We start from the raw sequence: 25,000 nt of genomic DNA, 5'->3' as shown, positions 1-25,000 counted from the left end.
TGTAACTGAAATACCCTGGTGAGCAGATTACACAACAGAAAGAGTCAGAGGAAGAGTCAAGAGTCATTTGTAAGCCACATGTAGCCAGATGTGTTACTTTAATACAATGGTTTTCAACCGGGGTAGGGATGCTCCCCCATGGGGGAGCTCATGCCTCCTCTCCTGAGAGAGTGTGAGCACAGGACGGGATGTGGAAAAAAATCACAGAAAATCACAATTAGTACAAGGGAGATGCAGCTGTTATGCCTAGCCAATGGCTATCTATCTACCTATCCATCTGATTCTGTCTGTCTATGGTGGCATAGTTGGAGAGGGGGTTGAGTGGGTTGTGCAGGGAGGAAGGGGCCCCATTTGAATTGAACCACGTTTGGGGGGACCCAGCTTGCAAAAGGTTAAGAACCCCTGCTTTAATAACATATTAGGAATCAGTGAAAAAGTCAGGCGTCAGTTTTGACTCACAAACTACATCAGCAAAGAGGCAACTTGTGTGTGGCATTCAAGCTCCTCCAGTCTTGTATCTCTGTACATGATGTGTGTACTGTACTTATATTAGAATGTAAGGAAGATAGAGGCAACTCATGTGTGGCATTCCAAGCTCCACCAGTCTTAATATACATCTCTGTACTGTATGCATAAGCCAGAATGTACAGAAGAAAAACAGGGAGAGCTAACTAACTTACCAGCATAAACTAAGATTCTTCCATCTGCATACATCACACGTCACTCTTAAAACATTACAAACACAAGACTCCAGATGGTTTATGGTCTCTTCATCTGCATATTGTATTATATATTACACTTCTGATTCCAGTATTCCAGTAATTCACATCTCAGCAGGATTACATCAAAGGTTAAAAATAAAATTGCAAACATCAAAGGTTAAAAATAAAATTGCAAACAGCATTCAGGCTGGTCTCAATTCATCTGTCTTGCCCATCACATCCGTGCATCCAAAGACCCCCACACCTCCCTTGCTTGCACATTAAAGGATCTTGGGTGAGGTTGACTTATCTCCTTTGTTTTCTTCCTTATTGTATTCTAGTGCATGAAGAGGTGTGTATGAGTCTGCCAGGCTGTGATATGAGTTCATGTGGCTTATAATTCAATAATTCATTGCACCCACTTCAAAACGTTAACCATTCACCAAGGCGTTCAGTGGTTAGTCCATCCGGGTACAAATGTGGTGTCTCTCTCTCTCTCTCTCTCTATATATATATATATATATATATATATATATATATATATATATATATATATATATATATATATATATATATATATATATATATATATATATATATATATATATATATATATATATATATATATATATATATATATATATATATATATATATATATATATATATATATATATATATATATATATATATATTACACTGGGTATCCGGACCAAGGCAGCAGAGAGGGAGCACACGGCGAAAATATGTAGTAGGAACAAGATGACAGAGTGGTGGAGAGGGAGGTGGCAAGTGACTTTAACCCAAAAGCTTAAAACTAATTTCATATTAACATTAAATTTCCAAAAAGATAGTCACTCAGTATTCAAGTACAAATTCAACTAATGCAAATTTCACATACAAAGTGAAGAATACAAATAAATAATAATTTAGAAAGTGAAAAAACGGAAGCCAGCCGCAGGTAGGGGAGGCGAAAGTACAGAAAATCAACATCATTCAGGGGAGACTTGGCAAAATTACCCAAGCATTCCAACATTCCCAACAATGATGGCATTTTGCATTTTACATCATTACATTTTACACTGACATTTTACATACAACAATTGAAATTACAGCAGTATTACAATAATCACTAAATGACAATAGAAAGTTTGCACTATAAACATAGGATTCCAGAAAGTTTCTCTCTCTCTCTCTCTCTCTCTCTCTCTCTCTCACATTCCCCCAGCTTCACCATTCAGCCTCAATATTCTAGGTTAGTCATATCTCCCCATCACATCCCTGCACGCACAAACACCCTTAGTTCTTGTCCTGCTAACTAACAAATAAAAGGAGAATGAGGAAGTGCAGAGGAACTACTATGGGAGTTCTGGCATTTTAGAGAATCAATGAAGTAAAATTAGAGGAAAGATGATTGAATGAATGAGGAAGATGAAAAGATTAATAAGGATTGGTAGAAACCCACATCAGTTTTAATTTGTTTGTTAACTCCACTCACCTCTTCTGTATATAGCAAAACTTCACAAACATCTTTATTGAGTATCATAATAGAATAGTCAAGAATGCAGAGATGTGAGGCCTTGATGACAGTGAAGGTTTTTGACATTAGTTAACTAAACAAACCTGCAGGAAATGGTGACAGTCAATTAGGTGCTCTTGTTGCTTTGCCTTCCGCTTCTAGTTCCCAAGGCCATGACACACTTACGCATGCACATCGGCTGTACATTCTGGTCTATTGTGGGCTGTCATTCTTCCCAGCTCCCCACATGTTCCTCTTGCATATAAAACTGATAAAAGTGATTGGAATTTAGTGTGTGTAGTGTGTGTGTGTGTAGTATGTGGTCTCTCTCTCTCTCTCTCTCTCTCTCTCTCTCTCTCTCTCTCTCTCTCTCTCTCTCTCTCTCTCTCTCTCTCTCTCTCTCTCTCTCTCTCTCTCTCTCTCTCTCTCTCTCTCTCTCTCTCTCTCTCTCTCTCTCTCTCTCTCTCTCTCTCTCTCTGTGTGTGTGTGTGTGTGTGTGTGTGCTAACAGTATGTTTGTTTACAGTCTCCAAGAATGTCCCCCACAGTACGTTTACAATCACCAAAGTTCATACCCCACAGTTCACAAATATATATCTTTGTTATGTGTATGTATGCTAATTGTGTATTGCCAAAATAAATCATGTTAGTAATAATAGTTTGATTACCCACGACCATTACTACCGTACTGCTGCTTGAATAATGTTAATCTTAAAAAATAAAATAAATAAAAATGCTCCAATTCTCTTTTCCTCCTCCTTCACAATTTAACTTTTTTTATTCACTATTAAAAAAAAACTATCATTACCTTTACCATTACTTATTATTATTATTCTTGTTTTTGTTCTGCTCTTCTCTTCCTCACCATTACTTATCATTTATTCCCCTTGTTGTATTTTCCTTCTCTTCTTCTTTCCCTTTATGATTGCTTGTTATTCCTCTTGGTCTTCCATTCTCCTCCTCTTCTTCCTCTTCTTTTTTCCATTCAGAAAAGGGAACAGCACCTAAAAGTGGCAGAAAGTCAGGAACTTAAGAAACAGAATGGGGCTGAAATGCAGAAACATAGATAGATAAGACTGAGCTGTCCAAAAACACCTAACCTAATAAAATCCAGGTGACACTGAAGCATATCAAATTATAATATGAACTAAAAAAAAACATGCATGAAACAGTATACTTCGAGGCCAAGAACTTAATAATAAATAAATAAATAAATAAATAAACAAATAAAAACAAAATAGAGCCTGTATTCCGAGGAAGCCAAGAGGATCAGGAACAAGCAAAAATATTAGACACACTGCAACTGAAAAAATAAATAATATCCCTAACTTCCTTTTGACTAACAAGCAAGAAATAATACATGGGGTACTGAGCTGAAGGTAAAATAAATCAAGAAAGAATGAAGAATTCCTGTCTTTGTCTCCTCTCCCCAAAGTCCCTGTCTAAGAAAGAAGAAAAGATAAAAAAAAACGAAATAAAAAACGAGAAGAAAAGAAGAATCAGTCTATCTCTCTGTGTCTGTCCCCTATAACCTTGTCTAACAAAGAAAAGAAAAAGAAAGAGAGAAGAAAAGAGGAATCTCTCTCTCTCTCTCTCTCTCTCTCTCTCTCTCTCTCTCTCTCTCTCTCTCTCTCTCTCTCTCTCTCTCTCTCTCTCTCTCTCTCTCTCTCTCTCTCTCTCTCTCTCTCTCTCTCTCTCTCTCTCTCTCTCATCAACTTTTACGTAAATCTCTATTCCCCATTTCTTCATTTCTTTCTTACTGATATCCATCCATAAATTCACAACCAGAGTGAGTGTAAAAAATATCCTTCAAGAATGTATTAATAATGTATACAGTATGCACCTCTATGACGTCTATGTGTGCTGTCATCAAACAAAGATGGAACGGTATCCTTTTGTCCTGACTGCATGATAATGTATCCGTAGAAACACATCGAACACTCCCACGTTTTGTGCAACGTCTTGGGAATTCATGAGCAGAGGGAGGAGGAGGAGGAGGAGGAGCTAGAAGAGGAGGCATGATGGTCACTTCACCACCTCCTCAGTCTGTAGGTGACCGCCACATACAACGCAAGTGATTACAGGTAAGAGAAAAGGTGTGTGATTTCATACGATCATTTTTGTATTATTTAAGTCAGTCAGTCAGTTAACCAGTTAGTGTTCATCACCCTCAGAAATTCTTTACCTGGCTAGACAAAATTTCAGTCAGACACATTCACTTTACCTTATTTTAAGAGTATGTTTCTTCAACCAACAGTTGTCAACTTCATTACTACAACTCTATTATACTGTAAGATCATTGCATGTACTTAAGTACAAATGTTGGTATGATTTCTGTAAGAGAACTTGTACTCGACAGATTATGCCTGTTTACTTGTGTTTAGGTTTACAATACATATCAGTGCATGCAATAAACATGTCAATATCAATATCTGTCAGTAAGTTAGTCACTCAGTCGATCAATTAGTCTTCTTCATCTTGCGTCAGTTGGTTAGTTAGTCAGTCAGTCAGTTAATCAGTTTTTTTCTATCATCGTCTGTCAGTCAGTCTTCTTCATCATCCGTCAGTCAGCCAGTCAGTCAGTCAGTTTCTATTAATGGTCTTGCCTGCTCGTGTTTTCCTGATTAAATAAAATAAAAAAGTATTATTTTTTGGCTTTCAGATTATTTTGCTTACAAGACAGACAGAGATAAAGATGAAGCTCAGAGATCTGTTAATGGTGATGATGATGATGGTGATGATGGTGATGCTGGCTGAGGGTAAGTAAATTACTACTACTACTACTACTACTACTACTACTAACCCAGTGAGCGATAGAATAAGATTACAACAACAATACAAAGAAGAAAAGAACAACAGGTAATACTTGTTTGGAAATATACTGAGGAAACAAAAAGAACAATAAATATATTATGATTAATGAGAGAGAGAGAGAGAGAGAGAGAGAGAGAGAGAGAGAGAGAGAGAGAGAGAGAGAGAGAGAGAGAGAGAGAGAGAGAGAGAGAGAGAGAGAGAGAGAGAGAGAGAGAGAGAGAGAGAGAGAGAGAGAGAGAGAGAATACTTGTTTAAGTTTCCCCAGGTTTCCTAATCTCCTCACCTCCACTTCTCCACTTCACCACTACTTCCACCACCACCATGCCACTTCATGTCCGCATTCTGAAATGCCTTACTCTCTCACCACGACTATTTTCAAAGGCCAAAGAGATGATTAGTCAGTTTCTCTAGAGTGTTTGTGATGTTAATAATGTAGAAATCTTGTTAGTCTGTCACTAAAACCACAAACACATCCTTAAAAACCCATGTCACTTCAATTAGAGCTTTTTGAATGCAGTGGCGGTGCGGCGTGGGAGTGTTTCAGAGCATGGTCTTGAGAAAAATCTTCACCTCACAGTCACCCTCCACTTTTCCAGGTGTGACTTGCTCAGGGTTTTGTGGAGCAGACTTCGACCCTGTGTGTGGTAGTGACGGCGTCACCTATAGGACCCAGTGTGACCTGGACGCCAGGCGCTGCCAAGACATTGATCTGTACCTCGAGCGTAAAGGGCCTTGCTGACACCGCCGGCAGGAGAAACGGACACGGAGTGACTAGTGGAGAGCAGTTACGAATAGCGGATGACAGTTAAGATGTAATGGTTTATATTGACAGCAGACAACAGTTACTACCCAATAGTTTATAAAGGTAGTTAGTTAGGAGTGAAAGCAATGCCGTTGTACTGAAAGTGTCATGGAAAAATTACAATGATAGTTTTTTTTTCTATTATGATGAAGTCGTAGAAAGGAAAACGCGATTCAAGTGTGGAAAATAAGTAATGGTAATAATGAAAGGTAGTTATAAGAGAAACATCGCAGAGTATGGAATTTATTAACAGATGTCGTCTGTCAAAAATATTCTGTTTGAAGAAAAATAAAATAATACAAAGAAAAGACACGAGTTTGATTCCGTCCTACAGGTAAGAGCAGCTGGTACTCACTAGCAGGTAGTAATAAGCTCACAATATGTTACAGATTTAAATTATTCAAGGAACGAGTTGGACGCGCCGAGGATCGCGAGGTGGATTTAGACTCAAATTTAAAGCGATAATTATGAATCTTGTAATATAGTTTAAAACACCATTTTCAACTTATATATCGCCAATAGTAATAAGTTGACAATATGGTCCAGATTCAAGTGATTCAAGTTCAGAGTTCTGTTGGTTAAGCGGCGCAAAACAGTTTCTTAGATAACTTTGTCACCAACGGAAAGGAAACCTGGTAACTATTTTAATCATTGTATGCATCCTTCTCTTCGTTTTCTTTTCTTCAGATTTATTGTTATTCATTTCTTCATTTGACTGATTGACTGACTATTTACTTATTTATTCATTCCTCTTATGGTTCTGTGTGGTGACTAGCCCAAGCCTCAAGTAGTGGTGCTGGGGGTCACTTTACCCGCCCAGCACTCACCTGTGTGAACGACGTGGACAGGTGCGTGGCTGGCTTTGTTCCTCAGATACAGAGCGCACACGTTGAAGTAGGTTATGTCGTCGTTGCCACACACCGGGTCATATTTCAACCAAACATAAATGCCGCAGAACGAGTACAGCCCTGAAAATGAAAAAAGCGCTTGGTAACGTGAGGAGACTAAGAATGTATAAGGGTAGCAGACAGAGTTCACATAATTTTGGACAATCATTTTCACGCATCCAGACTAAACATTGCTATCTGTTGACCTCTTCGGGTCTATACTTCATTGCTTCAGTGGCCCTTTTATTTCTTTCTTTCTTTTTTACCGTCTTTTTTGTTGCCCTTAGACAGAATTCCTCTTATATATATAAAAAAATAAATAAATAAATAAATAAATACTTATGAACGTATCCAGACTAAACACTTCAGTGCTGCGTTGTTTGATGCTCGTTAAGGAAGCAGTCCCGTGAATTGTTTGCAAGGCCCGTGGTGCATAACAGTGAAGCTTGGTTTGTTGCCAAAGCGCCTCGCATTGTACAGAAAGTAATTATTAAGTCAAATCACGCCACCACTGCCATACACCGGAAGGAACATTGCAAGACACATGTCGGGACAATCTAGATCTCGCCTTGCAGGCAGACTTAGATACAATGAATGAATGGAAGGATAGATGGCAAATGCATTTTAATATCAATAAATGCAAAGTGCTTAGCGTAGGTAGAGGAAACCCACACAATAGGTACACATTAAACAACCAAACTCTGGTAGGTAAAGGGTACGAGAAAGATTTAGGAGTCATAGTTAACTATGAACTCCGTCTAGGGAAACAATGCATAGAAGCCAGAAACAAGGCAAATAGGGTACCGGGATTCATTTTTAGGAGTGTTGAAAGCAGAAGGCCGGAAGTAATATTAAAGTTATACTTGGCGCTGGTCAGACCTCATCTAGACTACGCTGTGCAGTTCTAGTCCCCACATTACAGGAAAGATATAGGCCTATTAGAATCAGTACAGAGGAGAATGACTAAAAGGATACAGGGGATGAGGAGTATTCCTTACGAGGCGAGGTTGAAACTGTTAAATTTACATTCTTTAGAGAGACGTAGGTTAAGAGGGGACCTGATAGAAGTCTTTAAGTGGTATAAGGGTTATAACAAGGGGGATGTAGGCAAAATTCTTAGGATCAGCAACCAGGGTAGAACAAGAAATAACGGGTACAAGCTTGAAAAAATTTAGGTTTAGGAAGGAGATAGGAAAAAATTGGTTCTCAAATAGAGTGGTAGATGAGTGGAACGGACTCAGTAATCATGTAGTTAGTGGTAGGACACTAGAGAGCTTTAAGAGAAGATTAGACAAGTTTATGGATGGGGATAGCAGATGGAAATAGGTAGGTATATTTCATACAGGGACTGCCACGTGTAAGCCTGGTCGCTTCTTGCAGCTTCCCTTATTTCTTATGTTCTTATGTTCTAGATCTGAGAGAGGAAAAAAGAATACGAAAACAACAAAAAAAAGTCTGATTATGTGGAAGATGACAGATCGTGGGTAGGCGATGGTGGTAGGCGATGGTGGTAGGCGATGGTAGTAGGCGATGGTGGTACATTGTAGTAGTGGTAGTGTGCTTCCCTTCACTAGTTGTCACCATCCCCGTCAACGCCACCATCAACAACACAACACTCAGGAATTTTATTTTGTTTCTCCCTCTTCTCTCTCTCTCTCTCTCTCTCTCTCTCTCTCTCTCTCTCTCTCTCTCTGAAGACAGATAGTTTGGAGCCAAAACAGACATAAATTAATCAGACATACACACTAATCTAAACCAAGCTAAATTAATCTAAACCGAAAACGAAACGAAACGAAACCAGAACAAATCAAATGAAAATACAAAAATACAAAAAAAAAAAAAAACTATAAACATTCTTCGCTTCCTCATTTTCTCAGAAGCAAGAAAAAGGACTTCCCCACTCTTTTACTGAGGCTTTCCCGACTTCCCACACTGAAAACAAGAGATGAACAACAATAACACCAGGGGAAGTACTGCAAAGTCTCTGCAAGCCTCACACGCTCTGAAAAGGTTAGACGCATTTCATTCTCTTGTGATCAATCTCGTGGCGTCTTACAGGCACCGCTCATGTATTAGAGAACACGAGTAAGAACTTTTATGAGGCTGTTTATTTTTTTTTTTTTTTTATTTATTCTTTTTTTTATTTATTTATTTTTTTTTTTTTTTTGGGGGGTGGTGGGTGGAGGCTGCAGCAAGAAATTATATAAGGAGAAGAATCATCAATTTCTTAACTTTATAAACCCTCCTCTTTTCTTTTTCTTTTTTTTTTCGATAACTCCTTCGACCTCTTTAGGATGGTGGTATGTTTTATCGATATATTTTCCTTTGTTCTTTTTGTTCAGAGCGTCTCTTACATTAAGAAAATTAAGCGGAATTGAGTCGGAAAGGAGTAATTAAAAATAAAATGAATAAGTTTTCATTATTATTATTATCATTACCTCCTTATTAACAAATTATTATCATCATACGATTGTTAAAATCTCTCTCTCTCTCTCTCTCTCTCTCTCTCTCTCTCTCTCTCTCTCTCTCTCTCTCTCTCTCTCTCTCTCTCTCTCTCTCTCTCTCTCTCTCTGACCTTATTTTCTCCTTCATAAGAACATAAGAAAAAGGTAAGCTGCAAGAAGCGCCCAGACTTACACGTTGCAGTCATTGTATGAAATATACCTACCTATTTCCACTTGTCATCCCCATCCATAAACCCGTCTAATCTTCCTTCCTTCCTTCCTTCTTGTTTATTCATTTTTTTTTCTTCATATATCAACGATACCTTGAATTCTTTATCTATTATTCGCATCTTTTTCCTTTTTTTTTTTGTTATCTCAATGCACAATTACTCCATCTCTCTCTCTCTCTCTCTCTCTCTCTCTCTCTCTCTCTCTCTCTCTCTCTCTCTCTCTCTGGCTCTCTCTATCTGGCTCTCTCTCTCTCTCTCTCTCTCGCTTTTCGGCTCTCTCGCTCTCTGGCTCTCTCTCTCGTTCTCGTCTCGTTCTCTGGGTACCAGCAGAGTTGCGACTGGGTATGTGTGATAGTAATGCAGTACAAGATGAGTCTCATGTCTCTTTGTCTAAATTGTTCTTTGTCAAGGGACTGTAGGGCTAGATATAATATGTTGGATTTTAGTAGTTTTACCAGTTTAATGAAGTATAAGGGTAAATTAGGTACTTTATGTGATTATGTTTGCGATGTGTTAAAGCTTTACGGCTAAAATGTCTCTTGTTTTTTAAAAGAAAGGGAGTTTGAATTTTTTATTAGGCACTTTATGTCTCTCGATTATGTTTGCGATGTGTTAAAGCTTTACGGCTAAAATGTCTCTTGTTTTTTAAAAGAAAGGGAGTTTGAATTTTTTTAAGAGTTAAGTCTTGGAGAAAGTTTGTTTTTTGCAATGTGAATTGGTTAATTTTATCTGGACAGGATTTTTTATTTGTAGCTCTTTTTATATGATATAATGATTTTAGTGAAATGATTTTTACTTTAAGCTTCTTGGTAATCTGGCAAAATTCTGTCAATAAACTATAATAATAAATAATCTCGCTCTCTGGCTCTCTCTCTCTCTGGCTCTCCTCCGCTCTCCTCCTCTCTCTCTCTCCTCTCTCGGTCTCTCTCTCTCTCTCTCTCTGGCTCTTTCTCTCTTTCTCTCGCTTTTTGACTCTCTCTCTGTCTCTCTCGCTCTCTGGCTCTCTCTCTCGCTCTCTGGCTCTCTCTCTCTCGCTCTCTGGCTCTCTCTGGCTCTTTTTCGCTCTCTCTCTCTCTCGCTTTCTAACTCTCTCTCTCTCTCTCTCTCTCTCTCTCTCTCCTCTCTCCTCTCTCTCTCTCTCTCTCTCTCTCTCTCTCTCTCTCTCTCTCTCTCTCTCGCTTTTCTCTCTCACTCTCTGTGTCTCATTCCTAACAATCCACAAATTCATAATTGGTGCGTGTATGACAAAATAATAATAATAATCTGTATAAATGTATTAATGTATAAATATACATGGTTGTATATACGTATGTATGTATCCTCTATAGCATTTCTAAGTGTCATCATCACCATTATCACTTATTGTAACGAATGAACAATGATGCAAATGTACAGGCGACTCCATCTGTCATCATTATTATCATTATTATTACTATTATTATTGCCACATATGCAGACAAGAGATAAAGGTGTAATTTTTTATTATATAAAGTAAAGCACAATGACGCACTTGGTAACACTACAGCGCATAAACAAGCAAAATCATATCCTGCATTACGCCACAAGGTTAATACAGAGGGAGGAGGAGGAGAAGGAGGACGAGGAGGAGAAGGAAAGAGGAGGAAAAGGAGGAGGAGGAGGAGGAGGAAGACCAGACGTGAGAAGGAGAAGGGGAATTGCTCACTTCTTCAGGTCCGCAGGTGACAGCCACAGGTGACAGCCACACACATCAAAGGTGAGTCCTTTCCTAGTCCTTATATTGAGTTCTTTAGATAACTCGACATTAGAGTGACGAGAATGAACAAGGCTCCATAGAAAAGTGTGTTGTTTTTGCATGTGTTATCGAGTCTATTACACTTATATTATCTATCTTAATGTATTACTTATGAGTTTTTAACTTTACCACACAAGAGTGACAAGAGTTAACGAGGCTCCACAGAGAAGTGTGTTGATCTGCACGTGTGTTAGTGAGTCTATTATACTTTTGTTACCTGCCGCACTGTCTTCTTGCATCACTTATACATTCCTTTCAATTATTCAACACTGCAATGGCAGCGCAACGTGTGTTCTTAAGTCTGTTACACTCCTTACTGGTTCCTTACTTGGTTCACACCAGCATGACAGGAGTGAACAAAGGCACCACAGAAGGAGTGTTTCTGCATGTGTGTCACAAAGTCTACGACACTGAGCGGTATTACTGATTGCTTTGAATTACTCACCAGTAGCGAATGACAGTGTATTAATTAACACGGAAAGACAGGTTTTGCAAGTGTAGTCTAAAGACTAAGGCAGCTAACTGTAATACTTATTCCTTTCAATTACTGGACACTAGAATGGCAACACAATAATTAACAACACAGAAAAGACCGTTTTGTTACAAGGTGTTGCTGATTCCTTTACATTTTTCAACACCAAGAACGACAAACAAGAATGAACAATACAATGTACTGTAGAGTGTTTGGATGCAAGTGTTTTCTTAAGTCTGTTCGTGTTTTCCTCGTGGGAACAAACAGATCCTGTCACTTTTTGTCTGTTTGTTTTGATTCTCAGGTCGATTTGCTTCCCAGAAGAGAGAGAGAGAGAGAGAGAGAGAGCGAGATGAATACCAAAAGTCTGTTGGTGGTGATGATGGTGGTGGTGATGATGGTGGCGGTGACCGAGGGTAAGTACTAGCTACTACTACTACAACTAATAATAATAATAATAATAATAATAACAATAATAATAATAATAATAATAATAATAATAATAATAATAATAATAATAACAATGCTAATATTCTTGAAGGTGGTATAGAAATAAAAACTAAAAATCCTTATTTTGAAACGCTTTGTTTTCTCACCAGGACGAATAATTTTCACAAAGGCCACAGAGATGACTCGCTACTACACTCGGCACTACAGCCTTTTAAATATATAGACACGTCCGTAGCTTAGATTATATTAACCTCATCTTTTTCCTTTACCTCTATGTTCATCTAAATTTATTACGGTGGTCTCGGTTGAACAAGAGACGACCATAGCGGTGGAGGGGTTAAACTACCACTAAACTACTACTACAGTCATGAAAACACCCTTGAAAATCCCTAAAAGCTTCCAATACAGCCTGTTAGTTCATGCCAGACACTGAGGTGCTTCATAATCTTACCAAATTTTGCTGGTGTGTTTGTGAATCAGTTCTCGAGTAGTGGATGAATGGAATGGACTCAGTAATCAGGTTGTTAGTGCCGAGTCATCGGGAAGGATTAAATGACTAGACAACTTTGTGCATCACGATGATAAGTGGAAGTAGATGGGCATGTTTTTATACAGGACCTGCCACGTGCAGGCCTGATGGCTTCTTGCAGCTTCCCTTGTGTCTTTATGTTCTTGTGTTTTGTTTTTCTTCCCCCCTCCTCTTTTTTTTATTAGAGAGAGAGAGAGAGAGAGAGAGAGAGAGAGAGAGAGAGAGAGAGAGAGAGAGAGAGAGAGAGAGAGAGAGAGAGAGAGAGAGAGAGACAAAGCAGTGTCCTTCAAAACCTGTATGACTGATGACGCCCTTAGGGAAGAATGGGGATGGGGATGGGATGGGGGCGCAGGGGAGATGGAAAGGGAGAGGGGTCAGGGGGCAGTGTGTCAGAAACCTTCCTTCCCTCTTTTTTGTTTTTTCTAGTCTTTAGTCCTTCATCTCTCTTTTTTACTACAGTTAGTCTGTTTCGTTCCTCCTCTCCATGTCTGTTATCTTTATTCTCCATTACTTCTCGTTCTTATTCCCCCATAACAATTTTTATCCTTTTTTCCGTCTCTCCACGTCTCTCTACCCGTTTCTCACTTCATTTGATCTTTGAATGTCTTTCCTCCTTCTCTCTGTGTCTCATCTTTATTCCCCTTCTCTATATCTCATCATCTCCTTTCCATCCCTCCCTATATGAATATATTGCTACTTACTGCACTCATCTCCATCACCATCATCACCACCACTACCACCACAATCACCATCACCACCACCACCACCATTGTCATCATCAATGTCACTTTCAAGTTCCTGTGGTGGATAAACCTTGATCTACACAAGAGTGTCACGTGATCCCAGTGTGGCGTTCCTGGAAATTAAGGAAGGGGAGGGGTGTGGGAGAAAGGGTGCAGCGGGAGGAAAGGGGAGGTTGGGGGGAAGCGTCCTCTGGAGCTGGCTGGAAATTAGCTGAGTAATGGAAGTTAGCTGAGTAATGAATAATGAAGGTTTTGTGTGAGTGTTAGGGGGAGAGGGAAGGAAGAGGGGTGAGAGGGAGAGTTGTGGGGATGAGGGAAGGTGGGAGAGAGGCAGGAATCCTTGGGGGGTATGTGAGACTGAAAATTGTGTAAATAAGTGAGGCCTTGTTTGTGTAGGAGGGTGTGTGTGTGTGTGTTGTGTGTGTGTGTGTGTGTGTAGCTACCACTCCACCCTTATCCACACCAGAGTCATAACTTCAACACAAACAGCTGACTTCAAATATATTTACATTTTCCCCTCAATATTAAACATCTTATTACAATCTTTAAGGACTGGCTCGTATTCTTCAGCTCCTCCTCGTGTGTATGCATTGGGCAGGCTGGGATGGGGAGTTACCTGGAAAAGTGGACACGGTGTTTTCGACTGGTGATCGTTTAACATGTACTTAGCACTACCTGCATACCTGCACTGCACCACCTCACACCTGCACTGCACCACCTCACACCTTCACTGCACCACCTCATACCAGCACTGCACCATCTCACACCTGCACTACACCACCTCACACCTACACTGGAATTTGCAGGTTATGGTCGTCCTGACTGTCCCGGAATTTGTACATTGGAATATGACCCCGTGTGCGGCACTGACGGCAACACCTACGGTAATGAGTGTCAGCTGAGAGATGAGCGACGCTGCAACAACCCCAGCCTCCGTATTGCTCACAGAGGGAAGTGCTACTACCAACATTAACACCCCAGCAACAAGACAGACACGACGCGGCTGCCATTCAGCAGTTACGACCCACGGCAATGGCTCACGACAGCACTGAATCACCAGTTAATCACCCGATTTCTTTCTTGTGCTGTGAAGTAATGACGCAGCCTTCACTATTGGAAACTTGCAACGTTTCTTAAATGTTTTACCAGAAGCCAATACATTTTTTTTTTTTACATTTTTTTACGTTTTATTTACGATTCGCAACGCGTTCTAAACATGTTATCAAAATATTGTAGGACATTCAATACAGGAAGTAAATAAACAAATCTTTCCTTTTTTTTATATTCCTATTTTAGAACACCGAAGTTTACTGGACTACTGATTTGTGATGGTGTAATGCAATGTCTTCCCTCGCTGTACAGTGGCACAGGAAGGGACAAGAGCTCGTTCCATCGAGAAGTACGAGATGCTGTTACGCGGCTGTAAATGGAAGTTACCCGAGGCGTTCACGGATGTTCTCATGACTGGTGATCGTTTGACACAGATGCTGCACCAATGACTGGGAACCACTGACTTGGAAAGAGCCAAAGAAAACACCACACTGCTATTCGTAATAATTTATGCAGCCTCTGAAAAAAAAAAAAAAAAATTAGAGAAACCGGCGTTTATAAATACGAACACGAGAGGAAACACACACACACACACACACACACACACACACACACACACACACACACAATGGTAAACGTATCCTAAACTCATCACAACACTGACACACACTTAATACAAACAGTAAATAAACAAAGCAGAAGCAAAATGTTTGATTTTTATTCCTGCTTACAAGAGAGAGAGAGAAAGAGAGAGAGAGAGAGAGAGAGAGAGAGAGAGAGAGAGAGAGAGAGAGAGAGAGAGAGAGAGAGAGAGAGAGAGAGAGAGAGAGAGAGAGAGAGAGAGAGAGAGAGAGAGAATAGTCCTGTGTCAGAAACAAAACAAAAAAACGTTGAGTGCGTCAGGCTAGTCCATTGGTCACGCCTTGCCCACCCACCACTCTGCCAGCACGCCTCACGCCACACATCACTCTCCAGGTCACGGTGTCTGCGATGTGAACTGTACAGATCACTATGAGCCCGTGTGCGGCAGTGACGGCATGACCCACGGCAATGAGTGCTTCGTGGAGGCACAAACAAACTGCTTCCACCCTTCCCTCTACGAGTCGTCCACAGAGGAGAGTGTTACAACGACCATGCTTAGCACCCCAGCAGCAAGACAGACCCACAGCAGCCGCCACACACCAGTCACAAGGCACTGGTTCACAACAGCAGTTAATTATCAAGATAATCAGCCGCTTCCTTGTGCTGTGAAGTATTGAGGCAGTCTTCACTATTAGGAACATGCAACGTGTCCTAAGCATGTTAGCGGAAGTTTACCAGACATTTAATACAAGTAGAAAATAAACAAGATCTTATTGACAACACAAAAAAAAAAAAAAAGTGGAGATGAATACAGATAACAATTTCTCACTTTTTTTTTTATAATACCGGCCTGGTTGTTTCTCTTCTGATAATCTAGCGTTGTTTTTCCCCAGTGTTGTCATTTGTTTGTGGTGTTCTTGCCACCTGCCTCTTCCTGTTATTCTCTATTGTGGTTTACCCTTGGTCTTCACTATCAGGTTAAGACACGTATTTCTAATTTTGTTCCCTGCTTTCAAGTTAATTTTTCTACTTCATTTCTTTCTTACATCTTTCTCCCTTTATTTCTTCTATCTTCCATTCGTGTTGTTCCGTATTCTACTTCTTTCTTCATTTTTTTCCTTCCATATTTTTCTTCCCTGTTCGTATATTCTTCCTACTTCTTTTCTGTCTTCTGTCTTTCTATTTTTGTATTACGAAAAGGAACAACACTCCCAAGAACCCGGCAAGTCATCTCTGAGGCCTTTGGAAATAGCCGTGGTAAAGTTATGTGGGTTTCTAGGGATGTTTTTTTTTACGGTTTTAGTAATAGTTTAACCAAAATTACTATACTACGAACTGGAGAAACACTGTTGAGAACTTGCCAAGTCATCTCTGTGGGCTTTGAAAATCTTCGTGGTGAGAGAGCAAGGCGTTTCTGAATACGTGCACTTGTATTGTGCATTTGTATTGTATTGTATCATCATCATCATCATCATCATCATCATCATCATCATCAATTAATGTAGACAAAAGATAATGGTTTAGTTTTAAAGTGAGTGAAGGACAATGAGGCACTTAGTAACACCATAACGCACGAACACACAAACACATCCTGCATTACGCCATAAGGTTAATACAGAGGGAGGAGGAGGAGAGGAGAGAAGGAAGACGACCGCTGGTCACTTCTTCAGTCCACAGGTGATCGCCACACACATCACAGGTGAGTCCTTTCCTAGCCCTTATGTTGAGTCCCACACAACTCGAGGCTACAGTGACAAGAGTGAACGAGGCTCCACAAGGAAGTGTGTTGTTTTGCATGTGTGTGTTATCGAGTCTGTTACAGTTGTCTCACCTATTGCATTGTCTTAATGTATTACTTATGAGTTCTTAATGTATTCAACACTAGAGTGACAAGAGTGAACGAGGCTCCATAGAGAAGTTTGTTGTTTTTGCATGTGTTAGTGAGTGTTACAGTTATCTTACCTATTGTATTCTCTTATTGTATTTCTTAGAGAGTTTTTAATTCATTGAACACTAGAGTGACAAGAGTTAACGAGGCTCCACTGAGAAGTGTGTTGATCTGCACGTGTGTTAGTGAGTCTAATATACTTTTGTTACCTGCCGCACTGTCTGATTGCATCACTTATACATTCCTTTCAATTATTCAACACTGCAATGGCAGCGCAACGTGTGTTCTTAAGTCTGTTACACTCCTTACTGGTTCCTTACTTGGTTCACACCAGCATGACAGGAGTGAACAAAGGCACCACAGAAGGAGTGTTTCTGCATGTGTGTCACAAAGTCTACGACACTGAGCGGTATTACTGATTGCTTTGAATTACTCACCAGTAGCGAATGACAGTGTAATAATTAACACGGAAAGACAGGTTTTGCAAGTGTAGTCTAAAGACTAAGGCAGCTAACTGTATTACTTATTCCTTTCAATTACTGGACACTAGAATGGCAACACAATAATTAACAACACAGAAAGACCGTTTTGTTACAAGGTGTTGCTGATTCCTTTACATTTTTCAACACCAGAACGACAAACAAGAATGAACAATACAATGTACTGTAGAGTGTTTGGATGCAAGTGTTTTCTTAAGTCTGTTCGTGTTTTCCTCGTGGGAACAAACAGATCCTGTCACTTTTTTGTCTGTTTGTTTTGATTCTCCAGGTTGATTTGCTTCCCAGAAGAGGAGAGCGAAAGAGATGAATAACAAAAGTCTGTTGGTGGTGATGATGGTGGTGGTGATGATGGTGGCGGTGACCGAGGGTAAGTACTACTACTACTACAACTAATAATAATAATAATAATAATAATAATAATAATAATAATAACAATAATAATAATAATAATAATAATAATAATAATAATAATAATAATAATAATAATAACAATGCTAATATCTTGAAGGTGGTATAGAAATAAAAACTAAAAATCCTTATTTTAAAACGCTTTGTTTTCTCACCAGGACGAACAGTTTTCACAAAGGCCACAGAGATGACTCGCTACTACACTCGGCACTACAGCCTTTTAAATATATAGACACGTCCGTAGCTTAGATTATATTAACCTCATCTTTTTCCTTTACCTCTATGTTCATCTAAATTTATTACGGTGGTCTCGGTTGAACAAGAGACGACCATAGCGGTGGAGGGGTTAAACTACCACTAAACTACTACTACAGTCATGAAAACACCCTTGAAAATCCCTAAAAGCTTCCAATACAGCCTGTTAGTTCATGCCAGACACTGAGGTGCTTCATAATCTTACCAAATTTTGCTGGTGTGTTTGTGAATCAGTTCTCGAGTAGTGGATGAATGGAATGGACTCAGTAATCAGGTTGTTAGTGCCGAGTCATCGGGAAGGATTAAATGACTAGACAACTTTGTGCATCACGATGATAAGTGGAAGTAGATGGGCATGTTTTTATACAAGACCTGCCACGTGCAGGCCTGATGGCTTCTTGCAGCTTCCCTTGTGTCTTTATGTTCTTGTGTTTTGTTTTTCTTCCCCCTCCTTTTTTTTTTATTAGAGAGAGAGAGAGAGAGAGAGAGAGAGAGAGAGAGAGAGAGAGAGAGAGAGAGAGAGAGAGAGAGAGAGAGAGAGAGACAAGGCAGTGTCCTTCAAAACCTGTATGACTGATGACGTTCTTAGGGAAGAATGGGGAAGGGGGATGGGGCGCAGGGGAGATGGAAAGGGAGAGGGGTCAGGGGGCAGTGTGTCAGAAACCTTCCTTCCCTTTTTTTTGTTTTTCTAGTCTTTAGTCCTTCATCTCTCTTTTTTACTACAGTTAGTCTGTTTCGTTCCTCCTCTCCTTGTCTGTTATCTTTGTCTGTTTCGTTCCTCCTCTCCTTGTCTGTTATCTTTATTCTCCATTACTTCTCGTTCTTATTCCCCATAACCATTTTTATCCTTTTTTCCGTCTCTCCACGTCTCTCTACCCGTCTCTCACTTCAGATGGTCTTTGAATGTCTTTCCTCCTCCTCTCTGTGTCTCATCTTTATTCCCCTTCTCTATCTCTCATCATCTCCTTTCCATCCCTCCCTATATGAATATATTGCTACGTACTGCACTCATCTCCATCACCATCATCATCACCACCACTACCACCACCATCACTACCACCACCACCATCGTCATCATCATTGTCACTTTCAAGTTCCTGTGGTGGATAAACCTTGATCTACGCAAGAGTGTCACGTGATCCAGTGTGGCGTTCCTGGAAATTAAGGGAGGGGAGGGGTGTGGGAGAAAGGGTGCAGCAGGAGGAGGGGAAGTTGGGGGAAGGGTTTCTGGAACTGGCTGGAAGTTAGCTAAGTAATGCATAATGAAGGTTTTGCGTGAGTGTTAGGAAGAGAGGGAAGGAAAAGGGGTGAGAGGGGAGAGGTGTGGTGATAAGGGAAGGTGGGAGAGAGGCAGGAATCCTTGGGGGTACGTGAGACTGGAAATTGTGTAAATAAGTGAGGCCTTGTTTGTGTAGGAGGGAGGTGTGTGTGTGTGTGTGTGTGTGTGTGTGTGTGTGTGTGTGTGTGTGTGTGTGTGTGTGTGTGTGTGTGTACCACTCCACCCTTATACACATCACGATCAAAACTTCAACACAGCTGACTTCAAATATATTTACAATTTCCCCTCAATATTAAACACCCTATTACAATTCTTAAGGACTGGTTCGTATCCTTCGGCTCCTCCTCGTGTGTATGCACTGGGCAGGCTGGGATGGGAGTGTGGACAAGGGACAGGTTGGGATGGGAGTTATCTGAAGCGTCCACGGATGTTTTTGACTGGTGATCATTTAACAGTACTTTGCACCATTTCTCACCTACACTACTGTTTCAGGTTATGGTCGTCCTGACTGTCCCGTAATTTGTACATTGGAATATGACCCCGTGTGCGGCACAGACGGCAACACCTACGGTAATGAGTGTCAGCTGAGAGGCGAGCGACGCTGCAACAACCCCCACCTCCGTATTGCTCACAAAGGGGAGTGTTACTATTAACTCCCAAGCCTCAACACAGACCTACAGCAGCAGCCACTCAGCAGTTACGACCCAGCATAGCAGTCACAAGGCAGTGGTTCACAACAGCAGTTAATCATCAAATTAGTCACCCACTTTCTTACGCAGTGAAGTAATGACGCAGTCTTCACTACCCCTAACTTGCAATGTGTCCGAAACTTATCAAAACCCTGCCACACACTTAATACAGACAGTAAATAAACAAGGCAAAAAAAAAATGTTTTTATTCCTATTTACAACAGAGATAGATAGATAGAGAGAGAGAGAGAGAGAGAGAGAGAGAGAGAGAGAGAGAGAGAGAGAGAGAGAGAGAGAGAGAGAGAATAGTCCTGTGTCAGAAACAAAAAAAAACATTTGTGGGTGCGTCAGGCTAGTCCATTGGTCACGCCTTGCCCACCCACCACTCTGCCAGCACGCCTCACGCCACACATCACTCTCCAGGTCACGGTGTCTGCGATGTGAACTGTACAGATCACTATGAGCCCGTGTGCGGCAGTGACGGCATGACCCACGGCAATGAGTGCTTCGTGGAGGCACAAACAAACTGCTTCCACCCTTCCCTCTACGAGTCGTCCACAGAGGAGAGTGTTACAACGACCATGCTTAGCACCCCAGCAGCAAGACAGACCCACAGCAGCCGCCACACACCAGTCACAAGGCACTGGTTCACAACAGCAGTTAATTATCAAGATAATCAGCCGCTTCCTTGTGCTGTGAAGTATTGAGGCAGTCTTCACTACTAGGAACATACAATATGTCCTAACCGTGATAAGAGAATCTTGCCAGACATTTAATACAAGTAGAAAAACAAGATCTTATTGACAACACAAAAAAGAAAAGTGGAAATGAATACAGATAACAATTTCTCACTTGTTTTTATAATACCGACCTGGCTGTCTCTCTTCTGTTAATGTAGGGTTGTTTTCCCCCAGAGTTGTCATTTGTTTGAGGTGTTCCAGCCGCCTGCCTCTTCCTGTTTTTCTCTATTGTGGTTTACCCTTGGTCTTCACTATCAGGTTAAGACACGTGTTTCTAATTTTGTTCCCTGCTTTCAAGTTTATTTTTCCTACTTCATTTCTTTCTTACATCTTTCTCCCTTTATTTCTTCTATCTTCCATTCGTGTTGTTCCGTATTCTACTTCTTTCTTCATTTTTTTCCTTCCATATTTTTTTCTTCCCTGTTCGTATATTCTTCCTACTTCTTTTCTGTCTTCACTGTCTTTCTATTTTTGTATTACGAAAAGGAACAACACTCCCAAGAACCCGGCAAGTCATCTCTGAGGCCTTTGGAAATAGCCGTGGTAAAGTTATGTGGGTTTCTAGGGATGTTTTTTTTTACAGTTTTAGTAATAGTTTAACAAAATTACTATACTACGAACTGGAGAAACACTCTTGAGAACTTGCCAAGTCATCTCTGTGGGCTTTGAAAATCGTCGTCGTGAGAGAGCAAGGCGTTTCTGAATATGTGCACTTGTATTGTGCATTTGTATTGTATTGTATCATCATCATCATCATCATCATCATCATCATCATCAATTAATGTAGACAGAAGATAATGGTTTAGTTTTAAAGTGAGTGAAGGACAATGAGGCACTTAGTAACACCATAACGCACGAACACACAAACACATCCTACATTACGCCATAAGGTTAATACAGAGGGAAAAGGAGGAGGAGGAGGAGGAGGAGGAGGAGAAGGAGGGGAGGAGAGAGAAGGAAGACGCGCGCTGGTCACTTCTTCAGTCCACAGGTGATCGCCACACACATCACAGGTGAGTCCTTTCCTAGCCCTTATGTTGAGTCCCACACAACTCGAGGCTACAGTGACAAGAGTGAACGAGGCTCCACAAGGAAGTGTGTTGTTTTGCATGTGTGTGTTATCGAGTCTGTTACAGTTGTCTCCACCTATTGCATTGTCTTAATGTATTACTTATGAGTTCTTAATGTATTCAACACTAGAGTGACAAGAGTGAACGAGGCTCCATAGAGAAGTTGTTGTTTTTGCATGTGTTAGTGAGTGTTACAGTTATCTTACCTATTGTATTCTCTTATTGTATTTCTTAGAGAGTTTTTAATTCATTGAACACTAGAGTGACAAGAGTTAACGAGGCTCCACTGAGAAGTGTGTTGATCTGCACGTGTGTTAGTGAGTCTAATATACTTTTGTTACCTGCCGCACTGTCTGATTGCATCACTTATACATTCCTTTCAATTATTCAACACTGCAATGGCAGCGCAACGTGTGTTCTTAAGTCTGTTTACACTCCTTACTGGTTCCTTACTTGGTTCACACCAGCATGACAGGAGTGAACAAAGGCACCACAGAAGGAGTGTTTCTGCATGTGTGTCACAAAGTCTACGACACTGAGCGGTATTACTGATTGCTTTGAATTACTCACCAGTAGCGAATGACAGTGTAATAATTAACACGGAAAGACAGGTTTTGCAAGTGTAGTCTAAAGACTAAGGCAGCTAACTGTATTACTTATTCCTTTCAATTACTGGACACTAGAATGGCAACACAATAATTAACAACACAGAAAAGACCGTTTTGTTACAAGGTGTTGCTGATTCCTTTACATTTTTCAACACCAGAACGACAAACAAGAATGAACAATACAATGTACTGTAGAGTGTTTGGATGCAAGTGTTTTCTTAAGTCTGTTCGTGTTTTCCTCGTGGGAACAAACAGATCCTGTCACTTTTTGTCTGTTTGTTTTGATTCTCAGGTTGATTTGCTTCCCAGAGAGAGAGAGAGAGAGAGCGAGATGAATACCAAAAGTCTGTTGGTGGTGATGATGGTGGTGGTGATGATGGTGGTGGTGACCGAGGGTAAGTACTACTACTACAACTAATAATAATAATAATAATAATAATAATAATAATAATAACAATGCTAATATCTTCAAGGTGGTATAGAAATAACTAACAATCCTTATTTTGAAACGCTTTGTTTTCTCACCAGGACGAATAATTTTCACAAAGGCCACAGAGATGACTCGCTACTACACTCGGCACTACAGCCTTTTAAATATATAGACACGTCCGTAGCTTAGATTATATTAACCTCATCTTTTTCCTTTACCTCTATGTTCATCTAAATTTATTACGGTGGTCTCGGTTGAACAAGAGACGACCATAGCGGTGGAGGGGTTAAACTACCACTAAACTACTACTACAGTCATGAAAACACCCTTGAAAATTCTTAAAAGCTTTAATACAGCCTGTTAGTTCATGCCAGACACTGAGGTGCTTCATAATCTTACCAAATTTTGCTGGTGTGTTTGTGAATCAGTTCTCGAGTAGTGGATGAATGGAATGGACTCAGTAATCAGGTTGTTAGTGCCGAGTCATCGGAAAGGTTTAAAAGATTGGACAACTTTGTGCATCACGATGATAAGTGGAAGTAGATGGGCATGTTTTTATACAGTACCTGCCACGTGCAGGCCTAATGGCTTCTTGAAGCTTCCCTTGTGTCTTTATGTTCTTGTGTTTTGTTTTTCTTCCCCCCTCCTCTTTTTTATTAGAGAGAGAGAGAGAGAGAGAGAGAGAGAGAGAGAGAGAGAGAGAGAGAGAGAGAGAGAGAGAGAGAGAGAGAGAGAGAGAGGACAAGGCAGTGTCCTTCAAAACCTGTATGACTGATGACGCCCTTAGGGAAGAATGGAGACGGGGATGGGGCGCAGGGGAGATGGAAAGGGAGAGGGGTCAGGGGGCACTGTCAGAAACCTTCCTTCCCTCTTTTTTTGTTTTTCTAGTCTTTAGTCCTTCATCTCTCTTTTTTACTACAGTTAGTCTGTTTCGTTCCTCCTCTCCTTGTCTGTTATCTTTGTCTGTTTCGTTCCTCCTCTCCATGTCTGTTATCTTTATTCTCCATTACTTCTCGTTCTTATTCCCCATAACCATTTTTATCCTTTTTTCCGTCTCTCCACGTCTCTCTACCCGTCTCTCACTTCAGTTGGTCTTTGAATGTTTTTCCTCCTTCTCTCTGTGTCTCATCTTTATTCCCCTTCTCTATCTCTCATCATCTCTCCTTTCCATCCCTCCCTATATGAATATATTGCTACGTACTGCACTCATCTCCATCACCATCATCATCACCACCACTACCACCACCATCACCACCACCACCACCACCACCATTGTCATCATCATTGTCACTTTCAAGTTCCTGTGGTGGATAAACCTTGATCTACGCAAGAGTGTCACGTGATCCAGTGTGGCGTTCCTGGAAATTAAGGAAGGGGAGGGGTGTGGGAGAAAAGTACAGCGGGAGGAGGGGGAAGTTGGGGAAGGGTTTCTGGAACTGGCTGGAAATTAGCTGAGTAATGGAAGTTAGCTGAGTAATGAATAATGAAGGTTTTGTGTGAGTGTTAGGGGGAGAGGGAAGGAAAAAGGGGTGAGAGGAGGAGGTGTGGGGAAGAGGGAAGGTGGGAGAGAGGCAGGAATCCTTGGGGAGGTATGTGAGACTGGAAATTGTGTAAATAAGTGAGGCCTTGTTAGTGTAGGAGGGAGGTGTGTGTATGTGTGTGTGTGTGTGTGTGTGTGTGTGTGTACCACTCCACCCTAATACACATCACGGTCAAAACTTCAACACAACTGACTTCAAATATATTTACAATTTCTCCTCAATATTAAACACCCTATTACAATCTTTAAGGACTGGCTCGTATCCTTCGGCTCCTCCTCGTGTGTATGCACTGGGCAGGCTGGGATGGGAGTGTGGACAAGGGACAGGTTGGGATGGGAGTTATCTGAAGCGTCCACGGATGTTTTCGACTGGTGATCATTTAACAGGTACTTTGCACCATTTCTCACCTACACTACTGTTTCAGGTTATGGTCGTCCTGACTGTCCCGGATTTTGTACATTGCAATATGACCCCCGTGTGCGGCACAGACGGCAACACCTACGGTAATGAGTGTCAGCTGAGAGGCGAGCGACGCTGCAACAACCCCCACCTCCGTATTGCTCACAAAGGGGAGTGTTACTATTAACTCCCCAAGCC

At 40.8% G+C, this 25,000-nt stretch overlaps 1 protein-coding gene and 2 long non-coding RNA genes across 8 annotated transcripts in view; 2 read left to right on the top strand and 1 right to left on the bottom strand.

The window, feature by feature from the left end:
* Window positions 1-1,006, top strand: part of LOC135091028 (uncharacterized) — a 28,069-nt gene extending 27,063 nt beyond the window's left edge. For all 4 annotated transcript variants that reach the window (XR_010262247.1, XR_010262248.1, XR_010262246.1 and 1 more), the window contains one exon: window positions 1-1,006. This exon is cut by the window's left edge. This is a non-coding gene — a long non-coding RNA (uncharacterized LOC135091028).
* A 922-nt stretch (window positions 1,007-1,928) lies between these two features.
* The window catches only part of LOC135091030 (uncharacterized), a 58,668-nt gene continuing 35,596 nt past the window's right edge, over window positions 1,929-25,000 (bottom strand). Inside the window, exons 3-5 of one of the 3 annotated variants that reach the window (XR_010262250.1) lie at window positions 6,662-6,802; window positions 3,027-3,222; window positions 1,929-2,487 (exon numbers count right to left, since the gene is read on the bottom strand). This is a non-coding gene — a long non-coding RNA (uncharacterized LOC135091030). The remainder of the gene's footprint in view (window positions 2,488-3,026; window positions 3,223-6,661; window positions 6,803-25,000) is intronic. The other 2 variants (XR_010262251.1, XR_010262252.1) reach the window with 2 other exon arrangements.
* The window catches only part of LOC135090767 (serine protease inhibitor dipetalogastin-like), a 13,847-nt gene continuing 215 nt past the window's right edge, over window positions 11,369-25,000 (top strand). The window contains 11 exon segments of the mRNA XM_063987838.1: window positions 11,369-12,057; window positions 14,170-14,331; window positions 14,726-14,830; window positions 15,419-15,605; window positions 17,218-17,292; window positions 17,656-17,750; window positions 19,818-19,976; window positions 20,438-20,583; window positions 22,536-22,827; window positions 24,828-24,874; window positions 24,876-25,000. The exon segment at window positions 24,876-25,000 is cut by the window's right edge and continues 215 nt beyond it. Coding sequence (XP_063843908.1) covers window positions 11,826-12,057; window positions 14,170-14,331; window positions 14,726-14,830; window positions 15,419-15,605; window positions 17,218-17,292; window positions 17,656-17,750; window positions 19,818-19,976; window positions 20,438-20,583; window positions 22,536-22,827; window positions 24,828-24,874; window positions 24,876-24,989 — 1,614 coding nt within the window. The 5' untranslated portion in view covers window positions 11,369-11,825 and the 3' untranslated portion in view covers window positions 24,990-25,000.

Source organism: Scylla paramamosain, chromosome 36 (assembly GCF_035594125.1).
Source record: "Scylla paramamosain isolate STU-SP2022 chromosome 36, ASM3559412v1, whole genome shotgun sequence".
Taxonomy (NCBI): Eukaryota; Metazoa; Arthropoda; class Malacostraca; order Decapoda; family Portunidae; genus Scylla; species Scylla paramamosain.
This window is presented reverse-complemented; position numbering and strand designations above follow the sequence as displayed.